General features: G+C 43.4%; 1 protein-coding gene across 3 annotated transcripts in view; it reads left to right on the top strand.

The window, feature by feature from the left end:
* The window catches only part of taf1 (TAF1 RNA polymerase II, TATA box binding protein (TBP)-associated factor), a 164940-nt gene that overhangs the window by 78228 nt on the left and 64806 nt on the right, over window positions 1-21906 (top strand). For all 3 annotated transcript variants that reach the window (XM_068047497.1, XM_068047494.1, XM_068047496.1), the window contains exons 14-15: window positions 14376-14549; window positions 21514-21687. In XM_068047497.1, the coding sequence (XP_067903598.1) occupies window positions 14376-14549; window positions 21514-21687 (348 nt within the window). The remainder of the gene's footprint in view (window positions 1-14375; window positions 14550-21513; window positions 21688-21906) is intronic.

Raw genomic sequence — 21906 nt, 5'->3', positions numbered from 1 at the left:
CCATACCAGAGCAGTAGTCAATTTATAATTTGGCTGGTCGGCTAAAATTTTTCAGAGCATTTAATCAATCACGGGGTGTTTTCTCTCTCACATCCCATTACTAAAGGACTTTCTGCTGCCATGTGCATTGCTACAATATTCATATTTTCTCACATCCTCCTGACCTCATTGGCAAATTCTCCTCCATGGTCAGTTAGAAATCTGGCCGATGCTTCCAGTTCCGTTCCTATCCACCTTTCCATTATCTTGTCCACTATTTTTTGTGTTTACTATAAAAATTACTGTTGATGGACTGAATCTCATCACTATGGCTATAAATAGTAGAAAAAAAATGTTTTTGTCTTTATCCCATACCTTCAGGTCAATCGCTACGGTTTCATTAAAGTCCCTTGCTAATGGGAGACTCACTACGGGTCGCGATGGCGTCCTCCTGTATTTCTTTTTACAGAGATCACATTTTTCACAGATATCTTCAATAAGTTTGGTGAAGTCATCTATTACCCCTGCTTGTAACAGAATTTTCAACCTATGACAAGATGGATGTGTAAACTGTCGATGTAGTTTTGAAATAATTTGCCTTTTCTCCTTTAATTCCCTACCCCCGGATGCCATTAATACCTCTAACATCCTGCTTAGAGATGTTAAGTCTCACTAAAGGAATACAATGATTGGGAAATCTGTAGCTTTGCAGTTTACAAAAAGACAATTGCCTTATGTTCCATATTTAATTTCATCTGAGCCTTTTTCATAGACGGCTTACTTAACAGTAAAGGTATTTCACTGGATACTAGATCTGTACTAATAAAATGGTTTACCCCTGCTATTTTACACAGAATTACCACTCTTTTTGGGTGATTTCAACATGTTGTCATCCCCAAACCTGAAATAGGTAGAACTGTCATTCTTTGACCTTACTTCGGTCTTCCTTACGTAAAGGATCCATGTAACACCTTAACCAGTCCACTCAACGTACTGTGGACGTACACCCACTGTCTCGTACTGCGCAATTGAACAAATCTGCGACTAGGACACTCCTCACCAAACTGAAGCTTCTCATGGAGTGTAGAATTCTTTGATTGCTCAGTAGAGTCATCCTCGCCTTCCAAACTTTCCATATCATGGGTCATCTCAAAAACCCTGTTGTTCCTTTTTGGACAGTGCAATGCATAATGATACTTTGAGTCACACCGGAAACACCTGTTGACCACCCCTTGGTTATTCCTGGGGTTCATTGTTCTGCCATACTTGCCCAATTCCTGCCATCTGCTATAGCTACCAAAAGAGTCTCAATCCTCATGAGTTTTGTGATTCTCCTTTGGTACTGACGTTTGGACCCAATAATTGAACGGCCTTGAAATGCCGCTAACATTGTATCCTCCACTTACAGCGTCACCACTGAAGAGCCTATTTGCGCCATGAAAGCGGCCGGAAAGGAAGGGTTTTCCTAAAAAAAAAAAATTTCAGAGCATCAGACATCTGATCAAAAAGCGTATCTTTCTTTTGTTACGGCCAGGTGAGAAAGAGGTCTAGAGTTCCCATTCAGCCTTCACCTGGTCTTACTGTAACGGGGTTTTATTTTTTTAAAACACTTTTTAGTTTCCCCTTTGGTGAATCTTTGTTCACCGCTTTCCAATTATAAGGCAAAGACACCAGCACAAACAGCCTCTCAAATTTAAAGAAGAAAAGTTGAAATTTAATAAACTTCAACTCTAATTCGGTTAACGCCTATGGATGCACTCTACGTCCCACACTAGCATGCATATGCGATACACATATGCAAATAAAGTGGAAAAGTTTGAGGCAATATCTGAAGAGTAGTTGTTACGGTTCTTTGAGCTCGCTGTAGAGTCCTTGATTGTAGGTAGATCTTGCTATTCATTGGGGCCCAGTATTCTTCTTAAACCTTGTTTGCTGTCGGAGACTTTTCTCTTGGGATTCATGTGGATTTAGAGGCTTGTGAGAAAGAGATGGGTGCAGACAGGAGAGATCTTCTCAGTCCAGGGGAGAACAGCCTTTTCTGTCCAAACTGTTTATACAAATTCAAAAAGCTCAGGTTGCCCAGCACGTTGGTCAAACCAGCTAGTTACATGACTGTCAGTTTGTGTATTCAGCCATTTTAGCAGTCATCCTGGAATGCGAGCTCCCCCACCTTCAGCGTCTGGTGATCAAAAGTCCATTGTGGATTGAATGTCAGGGAATGGATGCTTTGTCCTTCCAAACACTGTCTGTTAATATGCAAATGTCTTTTCCAGCCACAGCTGATTCGTTCAACAAGTCCTCCCCTCACTCCAATCACAGTTTAAAATCAATGTTCATAACAAAATTGATGTGCCTTATTCTTGGCAGGTGGGGGCCTAGCTTGACACTTTGAATCTAACTCCAGTTAATACCAAGAGCCTATCCATGTTCAATATCCTAGCACAATCCAACAATTTGAAGGCAAGTACTGATTTAGGAATTTCCGAGTAGAATCACTGCAACCTTGCATATAGTCAGTTAAACTTAATAATGTATTCTTCCATGGAAGAAGCATCCATTTTTCTAAATTTATTAAAGTCCAACCACACCTCATTGGCACTCAATAAGTCACCTTTCATATAAATTTTAAGAGATTTTCCAAACCTTCCTCATTGTCCAGATGATGAGCCTCTAGCTCCAAGAGCCCTTTGCCTCTGATCTTGCTTCTGGCAGCAAATGAAAGTGCAAGGGCCATTCCTTGCTTTCTTTTTGGTAAAGACGTAACCCGTGTCCGTAGATCAACTTCATTCTTCCATTGATCAAAGGTTCGGCTTTACAAAACAGCTGTGGAAAATCATATCCCAACATCTTTAGGGCGGCGCAGTGGTTAGCACCGCAGCCTCACAGCTCTAGCGACCCGGGTTCAATTCTGGGTACTGCCTGTGTGGAGTTTGCAAGTTCTCCCTGTGTCTGCGTGGGTTTCCTCCGGGTGCTCCGGTTTCCTCCCACATGCCAAAAGACCTGCAGGTTGATATGTTAATTGGCCGTTATAAATTGCCCCTAGTATAGGTAGTAGGTGGTAGGGAAATATAGGGACAGGTGGGGATGTGGTAGGAATTTGGGATTAGTGTAGGATTAGTATAAATGGGTGGTTGATGGTCGGCACAGACTCAGTGGGCCGAAGGGCCTGTTTCAGTGCTGTATCTCTAAAACTAAAACTAAATCTTGCACCTGGTTTTAGTGATTTAAAAAAAAAACTCCAATTCTAATCTCCTGTCTGAAAACAAATTTTAGTCTCCAATATTCACTTTCAGGCAGCCACCCTCTGCTATCAATGTTAGAGAAACTTCCAAGCCTGTTTGTGAAGAAGACACTGAGATTGGGATGCTTTGGTGGAGATTGTTTATTGCTCATCACAGAGCTATTTCTCCACTCCTAACAGCACCCCACCTGTGCTGGATGGCTCTTTATATATACATCTGAGTACAATTAACTAATCAACACCCAACCCCTGTTCACCCTATTACCTTCAACTACTAGGTATTTAACATCTATTAACAGAATTTATTCGACACTAACAAGTAGCAAGGAAATGGAGTTTATGGCAGAGATTGAAAATGATAGCTTTGGTTTTCCCATCCTTACCTGTAGAGGATTTTGACTCATTCATGACAGAACAGAAGTGGTTGTGGGATGTAGGGGTATGAATATGCAGAATCTCAAAGGAAAAAAATCTCTGGATTACTAACTGAGCCAGGCACAAATTAGCATAGAGTCAAAGGGTTGAATATGTGGCTCAAAGAGAGGTATAAGAGACAGGAGCTTCGGTTCTACAGGCACTGGAACCTATACTGATGAAACTGGGAGCTGTTCCTTTGGGGCGGCCTCCACTTAGACCAGGTTGGGACCACTGTCCTGGTGAATCAAAAAACTAGGTCTGTAGCTGGGTCTTTAAACTAAAAAGTGGTGGGTGAATGTTCAAGTGAGGACAAACTTATAAATCTGAAGAGAAAAATCTAGACCATGGAGCGGGGTACTATTCTGTGTAAAGGTAAGCAGAATCTGACAGGAAGGGACAAAGATTTAACAATAATAGTGCATCAGTGAATAAGGTCTAATCAGGCACTTTATCTGAATGCACAAAGATAGATGAATTCATGGCACAAAGGGATAAAATCGGTTTGATTTAATAACCATCACAGAAATGTGGTTGCGTGGTGACCAAGGTTGTGAACTAAATATTCCAGGGTACCGGACATTTCAAAAAAATGGATAAAATGGAAAAAGAAACGGGTAGTCCTGGTAATAAAGAATGACATTAAGGACAGTAGTGAGGAAAGATCTTGGCTTAGAAGAGCAGGAAGTAGAATCATTATGGGTAGAGATTTAAAAAAAGAACAAGGGTCAGAAAAGTGGAAGTAGTTTTTAGGCCCCCTAACAGTAGCTGTACTGTCAGACAGTGTATTAATCAAGAAATAAGATGAGCTTCTAACAAAGGCAGTGCAATAATCGTTGAGGCATTTTAATCTTCATTTGGACTGAACAAATCAAATCAGCAAAAGTAGTTTAGAGAACGAGATTATGGAATGCATTCAAGACAAATTCCTAGAACAATATGTCATGGAACAAACCAGAGAAGAGGTTTTTTTTAGACCTTGTTTTGTGTAATGTGATTGGGTTAATTAGTAGTCTCATAGTAAGTGATCCTCTGGGAAAGTGATCATAATATGAAGAATTTCACACGAAGTTTGAAAGTGACATACATAAATCTGAAACTAGGGTGTTGAACTTAAATCTAGCCAATTACATAGACATGAAGCATGAGTTGGCGAAGGTAGATTAGGAAATTAGATTTAAAGGTATGACAGTAGATGAGCAATAACAAACATTAAAAGAAATATTTCATCATTCTCAATGAGTCTGCATTCCATTGAGAAATATAAAACTCCAAGGGAAAAGTGATCCAACCATGGCTAACTAAAGAGGTTAAGGATAGTATTAGATTAAAAGATTATAATATTGTCAACAAGAGTAGCACGTCTGAGGTTTGGGAGCACTTTAGATACCAGCAAAAGGCGACCAAAAAATTGATCGGCGGGGTGGGAGTAGATTATGAGTAAACTATCCAGGAATATAAAAACAAATTGTAAGAACATCTACAAGTAAATAACAAAAGAGAGCCGAGTCTGAGCCAGGAGAAATTATATTGGGGAATAAGGAAACGGCAGAGTCGTTGAACAAATATTTTGTGGCTGTCTTCACAGCTCAAGGTGCAAATTGCATATCAGAAATTGAGGGAACCAGAGTGAATAAGAGTGAAGGACTTAATCTAATTAATATTAGTAAAGAAAAGGTACTGGAGAAATTAATGGGACTGAGAGCTGACAAATACCCTGCACCTGACAGCCTACATCCTTGGGTTCTAAAAATGGTGGCTGCAGAGATAGTGATACAATGGTTGTGATCTTCCAAAATTTCAAAGTTTCAGGAATGGTTGCAGTGCATTGAAAGGTTGCAAATGTAACACTGCTGTTCAAGAAAAAAGAGAGAGAGATGGCAAGGAACTACAAGCCAGTTTGCCTGACATCAGTCATCGGGAAAATGCTGGAATGTATTATTAGGGCAGTTTTAACAATGCACTTAGAAAAGCACAGTGTGAACGGACAAAGTTGACATGGATTTGAGAAAAGGGAAATTGTGTTTAATAAATGTATTGGAGTTTTTTTTGAGGATTTAACTAGTAGGGTAGACAAAGGGGAACCAGCAGATGTAGTCTACTTGGATTTCCAAAAGACATTTGATAAGGTGTCACCCGCAATTACACAAGATAAGGGCTCACGGAGTTGGGGGTAATACAGCAGCATGGATGGAAGATTTCTTGACGGACAGGAAGTAGAGTGTATGGATAAACAGGGCATTGTCAAGCTGGCAGACTGTAACAAGTGGAGTGTCGCAAGGATCAGTGCTGGGGCCTCAGCTATTTGCAGTCTATATTAATGACTTAGATGAAGAGATCGAGAGTAATGTTAAGTTTGCTGGCAATACAAAGTTAGGTGGAAATGTAAGCTGTGAGGAAGACAGAAAGAGGCTGCAAAGCAATATAAACAGGTTAAGTGAGTGGACAACCAGGTGGCAGATGGAGTATAATGTGGGGAAGTGTGAGGTTATTCACTTTGGTAGTAAGAATAGAAAAGTAGAATACTTTTAAAAAAGGTGTGAAACTTATAAATGTTGATGTTCAGAGAGATTTGGGTGTACTCGTATAAGGAACACAGGAAGTTAACATGCCCCCACAGCAAGTAGTTAAGGCAAATGGCATGTTGACCTTTATTGCAAGGGGATTGGACTATAAGAATACGGAGGTCTTGCTACAATTGTATAGGGCTTTGGTAAGACCACACCTGGAGTACTGTGTACAATTTTGGTCTCCATATTTAAGAAAGGATATACTTACATTGGAGGTGGTACAGCAAAGGTTCACTAGATTCACTAGGTGAACTACAAGAAAGCCCCCAGCGATTTAACATCCGCAGCACTTAAAGCAGCCCGAAGTACTGCACAAAGAACAGCTAGGCGTTGCGCAAACGACTACTGGCAACACCTATGCAGTCATATTCAGCTGGCCTCAGACACCGGAAACATCAGAGGAATGTATGATGGCATGAAGAGAGCTCTTGGGCCAACCATCAAGAAGATCGCCCCCCTCAAATCTAAATCGGGGGACATAATCACTGACCAACGCAAACAGATGGACCGCTGGGTTGAGCACTACCTAGAACTGTACTCCAGGGAGAATGCTGTCACTGAGACTGCCCTCAATGCAGCCCAGCCTCTACCAGTCATGGATGAGCTGGACATACAGCCAACCAAATCGGAACTCAGTGATGCCATTGATTCCCTAGCCAGCGGAAAAGCCCCTGGGAAGGACAGCATTACCCCTGAAATAATCAAGAGTGCCAAGCCTGCTAATCTCTCAGCACTACATTAACTGCTATGCCTGTGCTGGGACGAGGGAGCAGTACCCCAGGACATGCGCGATGCCAACATCATCACCCTCTATAAAAACAAAGGTGACCGCGGTGACTGCAACAACTACCGTGGAATCTCCCTGCTCAGCATAGTGGGGAAAGTCTTTGCTCGAGTCGCTCTGAACAGGCTCCAGAAGCTGGCCGAGCGCGTCTACCCTGAGGCACAGTGTGGCTTTCGTGCAGAGAGATCGACCATTGACATGCTGTTCTCCCTTCGTCAGATACAGGAGAAATGCCGTGAACAACAGATGCCCCTCTACATTGCTTTCATTGATCTCACCAAAGCCTTTGACCTCGTCAGCAGACGTGGTCTCTTCAGACTACTAGAAAAGATCGGATGTCCACCAAAGCTACTAAGTATCGTCACCTCATTCCATGACAATATGAAAGGCACATTTCAACATAGCGGCACCTCATCAGACCCCTTTCCTATCCTGAGTGGTGTGAAACAGGGCTGTGTTCTCGCACCCACACATTTTGGGATTTTCTTCTCCCTGCTGCTTTCACATGCGTTCAAATCCTCTGAAGAAGGAATTTTCCTCCACACAAGATCAGGGGGCAGGTTGTTCAACCTTGCCCATCTAAGAGCGAAGTCCAAAGTACGGAACGTCCTCATCAGAGAACTCCTCTTTGCTGACGATGCTGCTTTAACATCTCACACTGAAGAGTGCCTGCAGAGTCTCATCGACAGGTTTGCGTCTGCCTGCAATGAATTTGGCCTAACCATCAGCCTCAAGAAAACGAACATCATGGGGCAGGATGTCAGAAATGCTCCATCCATCAATATTGGCGACCACGCTCTGGAAGTGGTTCAAGAGTTCACCTACCTAGGCTCAACTATCACCAGTAACCTGTCTCTAGATGCAGAAATCAACAAGCGCATGGGTAAGGCTTCCACTGCTATGTCCAGACTGGCCAAGAGAGTGTGGGAAAATGGCGCACTGACACGGAACACAAAAGTCCAAGTGTATCAGGCCTGTGTCCTCAGTACCTTGCTCTACGGCAGCGAGGCCTGGACAACGTATGCCAGCCAAGAGCGACGTCTCAATTCATTCCATCTTCGCTGCCTTCGGAGAATACTTGGCATCAGGTGGCAGGACTATATCTCCAACACACAAGTCCTTGAAGCGGCCAACATCCCCAGCTTATACACACTACTGAGTCAGCGGCGCTTGAGATGGCTTGGCCATGTGAGCCGCATGGAAGATGGCAGGATCCCCAAAGACACATTGTACAGCGAGCTCGCCACTGGTATCAGACCCACCGGCCGTCCATGTCTCCGCTATAAAGACGTCTGCAAACGCGACATGAAATCGTGTGACATTGATCACAAGTCGTGGGAGTCAGTTGCCAGCATTCGCCAGAGCTGGCGGGCAGCCATAAAGACAGGACTAAATTGTGGCGAGTCGAAGAGACTTAGTAGTTGGCAGGAAAAAAGACAGAGGCGCAAGGGGAGAGCCAACTGTGCAACAGCCCCGACAAACAAATTTCTCTGCAGCACCTGTGGAAGAGCCTGTCACTCCAGAATTGGCCTTTATAGCCACTCCAGGCGCTGCTTCACAAACCACTGACCACCTCCAGCGCGTATCTATTGTCTCTCGAGATAAGGAGGCCCAAAAGAATACTTACATTGGAGGTGGTACAGCAAAGGTTCACTAGATTTGTTCCTGGCATGGGAGAGTTGTTCTATGAGAGGCTGAGTAAATTGGGCCTATACTCTCTGGAGTTTAGAAGAATAAGAGGTGATCTCTTTGAAACATAAAAGATTCTGAAGGGGCTTGACGGGGTAGACACTGCGATCTTGTTACGCCTGGCTAGGGAATTTAGAACATGGGGGCAAAGTCTCAGGATAAGGGATCAATCGTTTAGGATTAAGATAAGAAATGTCTTTACGTCGAGGTTTGTGAATGTTTGGAATTCTCTACTACACACGGTTCTGGATGCTCTATCGTTGAATATATATAAGGGTGAGATAGAATTTTGGCCTCTGAAGGAATCAAGGGATACGGGGAGTGGGTGAGAAAGTGGTGTTGAGGCAGAAGATCAGCCATGATTGTATTGAATGGCGGAGCAGGCTCGAGGGACCATATGGTCTACTCCTGCTCCTATTTCTTATGTTCTTGGTATAAATGGATTTTCAAAAGACATTGGATGAAGTGCCATCCGAAAGGTAAGGGCAAGGTAAGACACAAGATAAGGACACATGAGGTTGCAGGTAATATATTAGCATGGATAGAGCATTGGCCTATAATTATATTGTGTGTATTATATATACATATGTATATCAGGGAATATGTGCACAAATCGTTGAATGTGGCAGGGCAGGTTGAGAAAGCGGATGATAAGGTATACGGGATCCTGGGCTTTATAAATAGAGGCATAGAGTACAAAAGAAAGGAAATTATGATGAACCTGTATAAAACACTGGTTTGGCCTCAACTGGAGTATTGTGTCCAATTCTGGGCACCACACTTTAGGAGGGATGTGAAGTCATTAGAGAGGATGCAGAAAAGATTTATGAGAATGGTTCTAGGGATGAGGGACTTCAGTTTCGTGGCTGGATTGGAGAAGCTGGGACAGTTCTCCTTGGAGAAGACAATTTTGAGAGGAGATTTGATAGAGGTGTTAAAATCATGAGACATCTAGACAGAGTAAATGAGGAATAACTGTTCCCATTGGCAGAGGGTCAAGAACCAGAGGGCACTGACTTGATGTGAATGGCAAAAGAACTAAAGGAGAGAGGAGGAAAAACATTTTTACACAGTGAGTGATTAGGATTTGGAATGCACTGCTTGAGAGTGTGGTGGAGGCAGATTCAATTGTGGCTTTCAAAAGGGAATTGCTTAATTATCTGAAGAGAAAATCTTGCAAGGCTATGGGGAAAAAGGCGGGGGAGTAGAACTAGCTGAGTTGCTCTTGCAGAGAGCCGGCACGGACATGACTTGTTGAATGCCTTCCTTCTGTGCTGCAACCATTCTTATGTTATGATCTTATGTTTAAAGGACAGAAGACAGAGAGTAGGAATAAATGGGTCATTTTCAAGTTGGTGAGCTGTTACGAGTGTGATGCCACAAGGATCAGTGCTGGGGCCTTAGCTATTTGCCATCTACATTAATGTCTTAGATGAAGGGATCAAGTGTAATTTTTGAAGATTGATGATACAAAGCTAGGTGGGAAGCTGTTAGGAGGACACAAAAAGTCTGTAAAGGCATATAGATAGGTTAAGTGAGTGGGTAAGAATGTGGCAGTTGGAACATAGTGTGGGGGGAAATGTGAGGCTATTCATTTTGATAGGAAGAATAGAAAAACTGAATATATTTTAAATGGTGGGAAACTATTAAATGTTGATGCTCAGAGGGTTTTGGGTATCCTTGTACAAGAAGCACAAACTTAACAGGCAGGTTCAGCAAGCAATTAGGAAGGCAAATGATTGTGTAGGCCTTCATTGCAAGGGGATTGGAGTAAAATAGTAAGGGCGTCGTGCTACAATTGTGTAGGGGCTTTGGTGAAACCACATCTGGAGTACCGTGTATGGTTTTGGTCTCTGCACCTAAGGAGTGGGGGGCGGGGGGCAGGCGGTGCAATGAAGGTTCACTGGATTAATTCCTGGGATAAGAGGGTTGTCCTATGAGGAGAGCTTGAATAGAATGGGCTTGTACTCTCTCGAGTATAAAAGAATGAGAGGTGATCTCATTGAAACATAAAAGATTCTCAGTGGGCTCGACAGAGTAGATGTTGAGAGGATTTTTCCCTTGGCTGGAGAATCTAGAACTACGGGGCATAATCTTAGGATAAGGCATTGGCCATTTTGAGGAGAAATTTCTTCACTCAAAGTGTTGTAAATCTTTGGAATTCTCTATCCCAGATGGTTGTGAATGCTCAGTAGTTTGAGTATATTCAAGGTTGGGGTAGATAGATTTTTGATATCTCAGGGATGCCAAGGATATGGGGTTTGGGTGGAAAAGTGGAGTTGAGGTCAAGGATCAGCTATGATCTTAAATGTTGGAATAGGCTTGAGGGGCTGTATGGCCTACTGCTGCTCCCAGTTCTTATGTTCCTTATGTAATATCATAGGGGCAAGTAGTGGGTCCATGGAAGCAATGAGTTTGAAGAAGGCAGGGGAGATGTGTGAAAAACTGAAGTGATAGAATTGGGATAGATGTAGTGGGTGGCTGGGCATATTTGGGAGTGGGAGGTCTAAGGGGAGATGCTTTACGTCTGCCTGAATGCTCTCGATCTGTTCTTCGCACTCAGTGTTGCATGGGAAGGTGTGGGGTGGGCAGGGAGGTGTTTGAGGACATGCTTAGTCACAGAATAAAGGAGGGTTGGATTGTCTTTCCATCCTAGATAATCTAGAGCAATAGGAGAATTTTGCTGAGAAGAGTTGGAGGCTTAATTCTAGCAGTGAAAGCCAGTGCGAGTTTTTTGCCTGATGTCTTTGGATTTGACACCCTCCAACTTAAGGTAGGTCAACCTGCCAGGGAAAGTAGCATGAGTGGGAGATGGTGAGTGATTTGGTAGGAGCAGAGACATTTAAAACAAAAGGAAAGAGCAGGTCAACAGCAGCAGAGGACATATAGAGGGCCAGAAAAGAGAGAGTTGAGAGTAAATTTGTGAGGGTGCAAGGGGAGAGGTTTTTCCAGGGATGGGGACTGATGGTGGTGGGAGTGGAAGAATGAGGGGGAATCTAAGTGGGAATGGAGATGATGATGTGGTCAGAGAGAACCTCATCAATGATCAAGGTCTCTGAAATGGAGAGGTAGCGTGAGATGGCAAGATCAGTGGAGAGGGTGTGGATTGGAGCATTTACATGAAGAGTGAGATTGATTGACAGGAAGGCAGAAAATCTGATGAGAGTATGGGAGTTTAGGTTGAAATCAACAAAGGTGAAGTGTTACTCTGTGCAGAGGCTAATGGAGGAGAGATGGGAAGAGATCTCAGTAATAGCACTGTGGATTTTAAATGAGAGGCAGGATGCATGGGAGAGGGTGTGGTGTTTCGGGAAGTTGGTCAAAATCCTGGAACTCCCTTCCTAACGACGCCCACATCCCATGAATGAATAAAAAAAAAAGTACATGTGCCAGAAGAATAAGGGGAGAGGTGAAATTTGCTGTTCTGTTCCGCCATGGCTGCAACAGTTCACTATGGGGCTTTTTGTAGGGGGAATGAGTCCTTAAATATAAAGAGGTTTCTGTTTCTTCAAGAGATTGATCAGTAATGAAATTGTGAAGAGTAGAGGTCTTTGGACACTGAATTAGCTAAGTATTTGAAAAGGAAAAGGAAGAATATGGAATGCTAAAGGAGAAGACCTGGAAAATGAGATTAGAGTAGATAGCATTGACATGGGTTTGATGGATTGAATGATCTCCTTTTGTGCTGTAATTTCTATGATTTCTATTTTCCCAAGATCAAGATTTTATAGAAGATCTGCTTAAGGAGAATCTTCAAATGATTTCACCACTCGTCACAAAGGAAGAAAGTGGGAATATTTTTTTTTCCAACAAACAAGATATCTGGGTAATAGTTTGGGACTATGTGGAGAAGTAAATCAGTTGAAGAGAGGGAGAGAACTGATAAGGCACTGGGACAGGTCAGTTTACACCCAACAAGAATAATACCGTGCATTTATGTAGCGCCTTTAACATAGAAAAATGTCCCAAGGTGTTTCACAGAGGAATAATCAAAAAGAAATGAATGCTGAGCCAAAGAAGGAGCTTCTATGAGTGATGAATAAAGCTTGGTCAAAGAGGTAGGTTTTAAGGAGGGTCTTAACAGGAGAACCGGGAGGTGAAGAGACAAAGGGGCTTCGGCAGGGAATTCCAGAGCAGATGACCGAGGCAACTGATGGCAGGGCTGCCGATATTAAGGGGTTGAACAAAAGGCTGCAGTTGTAGGAAGGGGCAGTTCTAGGGTGGGGGATGGGGGTGTTGGTGGTTGTTGTGATGGAAAGAGTCACAGTGATATGGAGAAGTGAGGTCATGGAGGGATTTGAACACAAAAAGTTGAGAGAAGTGATTAAGGTGGGCATCATTTATGTACAGGTGGAAGCTGATCCTGTGTCTGATGATGATGTTGCTAAGGGCAGCCTGTACATGAGGAAGAGGAGGGGGTCAAGGATGGATCATTGTCGGGGGGGGGAGGGGGGGTGGGGTTGCTCTCCAGGGATGGTGATGCTGTGACAGTTGGAAAGCTAATTGCGGAGGTTCAAATAGTAAGTTGCAATAATGATGTACACAGACGTGGGAGTGTAAGACACCTTCAAGGCCTTCAGAGAAGAAACAGACTTCAACGATGAGGCATCAGTTTGCAAGGACAGTGTGGCTCAGAGGGGAATGTGGCAAAGACAGCCAAATGGATGGGTCTTAATCTTGGTGACAAAGAGCTTCATGAGTGCCTTGCACTTGCTAGTGGTGAGAGTGGAGGGGACTGGGAAGAAGGGATAAGGAGATGGGTGTTAGTGCAATAAAAAAGCTGAACGTTATCTTTATTCCAGGATGATCCTGGTGTAGTGGACAGTTTCAGAGGAAAGGAGTGAAGCCTGATATTGCTTTATATGGTCCAATTAGATCTGGTGATGGATGGTTAAGCCAGTTGTGCACCAGATACACTCAAGTCTACTCTCCTTAGACCTGAGGGGAGGCCATGCCAGGCGAAATGACCGGGATGATGGAGAGTAAAGGTTTTGCTTGGGACAAGTTCATCAAAGATGGAGATAAGAGAGTGATTGTGCAGATTGATGGCTGCAGAAGTTCTGTAACAAATGGCAGGCCAAAGGCTAAGCAGTTGGGACATGAAAATTTCTCTAGGGTGGATATAGAAGGCGGTGGTGTTGGAAGTGAGTAGGTTAATTTGGGTAATAAGAGATACACGGTAGTGATTAGAGATGGCCTTGTCTGTGATCAAGAACCAGGGAGTAGAAATGCCATGCGACATGGCAAGGTTGGGGAAATGGCTGTGAGTATGGGTGGGAGAGTTCATATGAAAGGAGAAGTTTAGGAAGGCAATGAATTCAGGAGAGGGCAAGGAGAATTGAGATGAAGATTGAAATCACCGAGGATGAGAAGTTGCTCAACGCAAAATTTGAGGGAGGCTATCCTCATTTCGTCCTTTATTTCCGTAAGTATCCCTGGGTAATTTATGAAAATAGAGGATGAAGCAAGGATCTCAGATAGAAATATTTAGTAGCTGCTTGAAAGGTGAGGTGAGTACCTAAGGACTGGAATGCATCTAGTATGGTATTAACCATTCAGGAAGAACGGATATACATTGACGATTGATCATTTTAAAATCCATTTTATTTCTAAGTCAAGCTGTTATCACTGAGTATTGTATACAGTGTGTAACATTGGATTGTGCTTATTTCTAGTAACTTAGTCTAAACTCTTGCAGCACTCTATTCCTGCTGTGGAACTCCGGCAACCATTTTTCCCAACTCACATGGGCCCAATGAAACTCAGGCAATCCCACCGGCCAACGCTGAAGAAATATTCCTTTGGAGCTTTGTCACAGCCAGGACCTCATTCTGTTTACCCACTGCTGAAACATATCAAGAAAAAAGCCAAGGTAAAGAACTCCTTTAGCCATGTATAGTGTATGTTTTGCTCATGTAAAGTAGGGGTATTCTGAACCTGAGGTTTCTGAGGTCCCCCTCCCATGTTATAAAAATCCACAGACCCCTGTAATAAAACGCAAGTATTTTTTCTGCATAATAATTAGTTGTATAATTTAACAAAGAGCGGCACACATATGATGGACTAAATGACTTTCTCCTGTGCTTGGCAATTCTATGAAAGGTGATCCAACACTTTTGTACTGGCTGAGTACAAATGGTATCATCCTTCAAAAAGTTATCCTGAAAGAAAGACTCCTTCAGTACTTCATGTAACAATACCATGAATCCATTGATAAAAAGCAGGTATATGATTTTGCATAGAAACCCCAACCTAACCCACCAGATATCTCAATAAAATAGAAATGTGTGAGCCAGAAACAGAATATTAACATTATTTAGTGATAGTTCAGCAACATTTCTCATGCCAGGCACCAAAATCTCCAGCAATATTCAATCTGAGCAGCTATTTTCCGATAGTTTATTTCTAAACAATATATAATTTATGCAAAGATTTGATGAATTCTGGCATGTTAAGGTCAGAATGTACACATTGATGAGGATGAATTGATCTGCATCACACTCATTAATCCATATTCATCATTTATATGGTTTCAATTTCCTAAAATTCACTAGTTTATCTTGCATATCTGTCAGAAACAAAAGGATGTGTTGACATATTTTGCAGGATTCTGAATGGTTGCATTTATTTACTGAAGATATGGCAAGCAAGCAGCAAGTATCTAATAAATTCACTCATCTTTGCACCAGTGTTGTTACGATGAACAGGGCACATTGTGTATCGGTAATCTGCAACATTAAAATGGCCGATCACTGTTATGACTATCAAATCTTCTTTACCAATTAGACAAATATTTAAATCTCCACGCTTTGTGGTAGTCTCACAATGATAAATTGGGATTCTGCTTCTCGTGTTTGAAAACTTGCTGAAACACCAAACCAGTCAAACCAAACGTCTCAACGTTCAATCTTAATATTTGTAAATTTAGCAGACAGGACACTGCAAAAGTAGGATTGACCAAGGAGGCGGTTTGTGGATTTAGAGCAGAAAATTATAATTTAGTGTTTTCAGCCTGTTGCTTATTTAATCAGGAATCTGTGTTCATAATATGGTGCTGTTGCTTCAGGTGAAATGTATTTTTATATTGGCTGCACCTCCAGAGAGAGATGAAACAGATCACACTCTGATGTCTTGTCAAGCTGACCCCTACAAATCAATACACCTGTTTTTGAAATTCTGTTTAAAGCCAGGCAGCCCGCTACTGCATTGGCTGACTTTCAAATTATTTCACGGGCATTAAACCAGTATGTAGAATTAAAATGAAATATTTTGCAAAAGCATACAAAAAAACAAACATAGCTGCATGTGTCAGAGTACAATGCTTGGTGATTCCCTTTGCATCGCTCTGACACATTCAGGAATTAATTTATTTAATCCGACATTCACTGCTCCCTGAAAGCTATCTCACAGCATCGTGGGATGTTGAAAGGCAAAGGAGCAGCTAGACCAGCAATACCGTCCTATACCCACTCTGTCAGCAGGCTGCCTCTTGCACAAGCGTCTCTTCGATATACAGGTACTAAAATCAGACTGAGACCGTTGTCCTTGACGGGGTTGTCAATCTTCTAAACCCCATGTCTGTCCACAGAATGATATTCAATAACCCCAGTGATCATTGAATATAAAGCCATAGAAAGTCAACGTGAAATCATTTTAGAAGCAACCTGAAGATTTAGTGGACCCCTTGAAACATTTTTTTTAGAATATTACAGCGCAGTACAGGCCCTTCGGCCCTCGATGTTGCGCCGAGCTGTGAAACCATCTGACCTACACTATTCCATTTTCATCCATGTGTCTATCCAATGTCCACTTAAATGCCCTTAAAGTTGGCGAATCTACTACTGCTGCAGGCAGGGCATTCCACGCCCTTGCTACTCTCTGAGTAAAGAAACTACCTCTCACATCTGTCCTATATCTATCACCCCTCAACTTGAAGCTATGTCCCCTCGTGTTTGCCATCACCATCCGAGGAAAAAGACGCTCACTATCCACCCTATCTAACCCTCTGATTATCTTATATGTCTCTATTAAGTCACCTCTCCTCCTCCTTCTCTCCAACGAAAACAACCTCAAGTCCCTCAGCCTTTCCTCGTAAGACCTTCCCTCCATACCAGGCAACATCCTAGTAAATCTCCTCTGCACCCTTTCCATAGCTTCCACATCCTTTCTATAATGCGGTGACCAGAACTGCACGCAATACTCCAGGTGCGGTCTCACCAGAGTCTTGTACAGCTGCAGCATGACCTCGTGGCTCCGAAACTCGACCCCCCTACTAATAAAAGCTAACACACCATATGCCTTCTTGACAGCCCTATTAACCTGGTTAGCAACCTTCAGGGATTTATGCACCTGGACACCAAGATCTCTCTGCTCATCTACACTAACAAGAATCTTCCCATTAGCCCAGTACTCTGCATTCCTGTTACTCCTTCCAAAGTGAATCACCTCACACTTTTCCGCATTAAACTCCATTTGCCATCTCTCAGCCCAGCTCTGCAGCCTATCTATGTCTCTCTGTACCCTACAACATCCTTCGGCACTATCCACAACTCCACCGACCTTAGTGTCATCTGCAAATTTACTAACCCACCCTTCTACACCCTCTTCCAGGTCATTTATAAAAATGACAAACAGCAATGGCCCCAAAACAGATCCTTGCGGTACACCACTAGTAACTAAACTCCAGGATGAACATTTGCCATCAACCACCACCCTCTGTCTTCTTTCAGCTAGCCAATTTCTGATCCAAAGCTCTAAATCACCTTCAACCCCATACTTCCGTATTTTCTGCAATAGCCTACCGTGGGGAACCTTATCAAACGCCTTACTGAAATCCATATACACCACATCCACTGCTTTACCCTCATCCACCTGTTTGGTCACCTTCTCGAAAAACTCAATAAGGTTTGTGAGGCACGACCTACCCGTCACAAAACCGTGCTGACTATCTCTAATGTACTTATTCTTTTCAAGATGATTATAAATCCTGTCTCTTATAACCTTTTCCAACATTTTACCCACAACCGAAGTGAGGCTCACAGGTCTATAGTTACCAGGGCTGTCTCTACTCCCCTTCTTGAACAAGGGGACAACATTTGCAATCCTCCAGTCTTCCGGCACTATTCCTGTCGACAATGACGACATAAAGATCAAGGACAAAGGCTCTGCAATCTCCTCCCTAGCTTCCCAGAGAATCCTAGGATAAATCCCATCTGGCCCAGGGGACTTATCTATTTTCACACTTTCCAAAATTGATAACACCTCCTCCTTGTGAACCTCAATCCCATCTAGCCTCGTAGCCTGAATCTCAGTATTCTCAACAACATTTTCTTTCTCTACTGTAAATACTGACGCAAAATATTCACTTAACACTTCCCCTATCTCCTCTGATTCCACACACAACTTCCCACTACTATCCTTGATTGGCCCTAATCTAACTCTAGTCATTCTTTTATTCCTGATATACCTATAGAAAGCCTTAGGGTTTTCCCTGATCCGATCCACCAATGACTTCTCGTGTCCTCTCCTTGCTCTTCTTAGCTCTCCCTTTAGATCCTTCCTGGCTAGCTTGTAGCTCTCAAGCGCCCTAACTGAGCCTTCACGTCTCATCCTAACATAAGCCTTCTTCTTCCTCTTGACAAGCGCTTCAACTTCTTTAGTAAACCACGGCTCCCTCGCACGACAACTTCCTCCCTGCCTCACAGGTACGTACTTATCAAGGACACGCAGTAGCTGCTCCTTGAATAAGCTCCACATTTCGATTGTTCCCATCCCCTGCAGTTTCCTTCCCCATCCTACGCATCCTAAATCTTGCCTAATCGCATCATAATTTCCTTTCCCCCAGTTATAATTCTTGCCCTGCGGTATATACCTGTCCCTGCCCATCGCTAAGGTAAACCTAACCGAATTGTGATCACTATCACCAAAGTGCTCACCTACATCTAAATCTAACACCTGGCCGGGTTCATTTCCCAGTACCAAATCCAATGTGGCATCGCCCCTGGTTGGCCTGTCTACATACTGTGTCAGAAAACCCTCCTGCACACACTGGACAAAAACTGACCCATCTAAAGTACTCGAACTATAGTATTTCCAGTCGATATTTGGAAAGTTAAAGTCCCCCATAACAACTACCCTGTTACTCTCACCCCTGTCGAGAATCATCTTCGCTATCCTTTCCTCTACATCTCTGGAACTATTCGGAGGTCTATAAAAGACTCCCAACAGGGTAACCTCACCTCTCCTGTTTCTAACCTCAGCCCATACTACCTCAGTAGACGAGTCCTCAAACGTCCTTTCAGTCGCTGTAATACTCTCCTTGATTAACAATGCCACACCCCCCCCTCTTTTACCATCTTCTCTGTTCTTACTGAAACATCTAAATCCCGGAATCTGCAACATCCATTCCTGCCCCTGCTCTACCCATGTCTCCGAAATGGCCACTACATCGAGATCCCAGGTACCAACCCATGCTGCAAGCTCACCCACCTTATTCCGGATGCTCCTGGCGTTGAAATAGACACACTTTAAACCAGGTTCTTGCTTGCCAGTGCCCTCTTGCTTCCTTGTAACCATATCCCTGACCTCACTACTCTCAACATCCTGTACACTGGCACTACAATTTGGGTTCCCATTCCCCTGCTGAATTAGTTTAAACCCCCCCGAAGAGCACTAGCAAACCTCCCCCCCAGGATATTGGTACCCCTCTGGTTCAGGTGAAGACCATCCTGTTTGTAGAGGTCCCACCTACCCCAGAAAGAGCCCCAATTATCCAGGAAACCAAATCCCTCCCTCCTGCACCATCCCTGCAGCCACGTGTTCAACTCCTCTCTCTCCCTATTCCTCGCTTCGCTATCACGTGGCATGGGCAACAACCCAGAGATAACAACTCTGTTTGTTCTTGCTCTAAGCTTCCACCCTAGCTCCCTAAATTTCTGTCTTAAATCCCCATCTCTCTTCCTACCTATGTCGTTGGTGCCTATGTGGACCACGACTTGGGGCTGCTCCCCCTCCCCATTAAGGATCCCAAAAACACGATCCGAGACATCACGAACCCTGGCACCTGGGAGGCAACATACCAACCGTGAGTCTCTCTCGTTCCCACAGAACCTCCTATCTGTTCCCCTAACTATGGAGTCCCCAATGACTAATATTCTGCTCCTCTTCCCCCTTCCCTTCTGAGCAACAGGGACAGACTCTGTGCCAGATATCTGTACCCCATTGCTTACCCCTGGTAAGTCGTCCCCCGCAACAGTATCCAAAACGGTATACCTGTTGTTGAGGGAAACAGCCACAGGGGATCCCTGCACTGCCTGCTGGTTCCCTCTCCTTCCCCTGACGGTAACCCATCTACCTACTTCTTTTACCTGAGGTGTGACTACCTCCCCATAACTCCTCTCAATAACCTCCTCCGCCTCCCGAATGATCCGAAGTTCATCCAGCTCCAGCTCCAGTTCCCTAACGCGGTTCTCGAGGAGCTGGAGTTGGGTGCACTTCCCACAGATGCAGTCAGCAGGGACATTCTTGGCGACCCTTACCTCCCACATTCTGCGGGAGGAACATACAACTGCCTTAATCTCCATTCCCACTATTCCAAATTCCCAACAAATCTACTGAAAAACCAAAAAAACAAAAAGTCAAAACTTGTTAGGTTAGCAATCCAACGGACAGAACTTCCCAAATAAAAAGCTTACCTTATCAACACACCAGAGTCCTTTTTTTATGGTTAGAGGAGGAGGGTGGGTGGGAGACACTACACGTGTAGTGTCTCGGGTACAGCCACCACACAAATATATACCTTTTTCCTTACCCAGCAGTCCCCTGGTCCTCCGAAAACAAAAGGGAATTCACTTTTAAACTTACGCTGAAATTGACTTCTCAGCTGTAAGCCCGTTCACGCACCTCCATTGCTATCAACGCTGCAGTCACCGAAACTAAAAGAAAGAGATTCTAAACCACACAAATATATACCCTTTTCCTTACCCAGCAGTCCCCTGGTCCTCCTCATGGACTCCCGGTTGATAACCCCTGATGTAAATCAAGTTTGTTTCTCTATATTTATTTGTATACATGAATTGATTGCAGTTCTGGATTCAAGTTCCCCTATACCCCTGTTTGCCAGTTCCACTCTACTTCTTAATCTTGTCCCTCATCTTCCCCTTTCTCTTCTGGTTTCAGGCACTCAGCGCCCCCACCCATCCACATTTCATGCGGTATTCCCCTCACTCTTCCAACCCACTCATTTCCTGCTGCCATCCCAGGCTTAGGTACCTGCTGGATGACCCTGTGGCTTTCTTCTGCTCCAATGTAGGTGTTTACTGTTGTATCTGTCATGGTACCCACTGCTCATCTTCTCAGAGCAACAATAGTAACTGCTTAGCCCCAAGTACCAGCATAAATCCCATCCCATCCGCTCTCTAGGAGTAAACCTGTTCAATCTTATGCCAGCCAACTCTTCACTCCAGACCTCCTTGATGGGGCTGCTATACCAGCCCAATCTAGATTGGCCTACCAAATGTCTTTACCTTGGAAACAAGATCTTCCCCACTATCCTTAGCTTGGATAATTAATTGATATCATCAGCTTGATTGACACCAGGCTTACTGATGTTGACTCCCTCACATTGAAACTGGCATGTTCAGCTACTTGTCCCACCATGTCCTCTGTCCAGAATGCCAAGACAGTGATGTAATTCTCATCTCCATTTCCCGACTTAGCTTGTTCTAATATTCCTCTAGCATTTTCTCTTGAGTTTTTTTTACCTTGTGCACAATACTGTGTTCTCGTGTACTGTAGAGTCTATTAGGGTAATGACCAATATATGTTTTTACTCTTAGATGCGTGAACAAGAACGTCAAGCCTCTGGTGGTGGAGAGATGTTCTTTATGCGAACTTCTCAGGATCTGACGGGTAAAGATGGTGACCTCATTCTTGCTGAGTACAGTGAAGAATATCCACCACTTATGATGCAAGTTGGCATGGCAACCAAAATCAAAAACTATTACAAGCGGGTGAGTTGAACTTTTTAAAATAAATATTTTACAGTAAAGATTTTTCAAAATACAACTAAGTACTGAGCCTATCAATCCTGTAAATAACAAACAGATCCATAATCTGAACCACAACAAGCAAATTGATCTTTCATTAAAAGTGACAGATAACATTTCAATTTATGTTCAAATGTTTGCGTCTTTGAAATTCCAAATCTGCTGCATGTGCCACTTACATTG

This window comes from Heterodontus francisci, chromosome 15 (assembly GCF_036365525.1).
Source record: "Heterodontus francisci isolate sHetFra1 chromosome 15, sHetFra1.hap1, whole genome shotgun sequence".
NCBI lineage: Eukaryota > Metazoa > Chordata > Chondrichthyes > Heterodontiformes > Heterodontidae > Heterodontus > Heterodontus francisci.
This window is presented reverse-complemented; position numbering and strand designations above follow the sequence as displayed.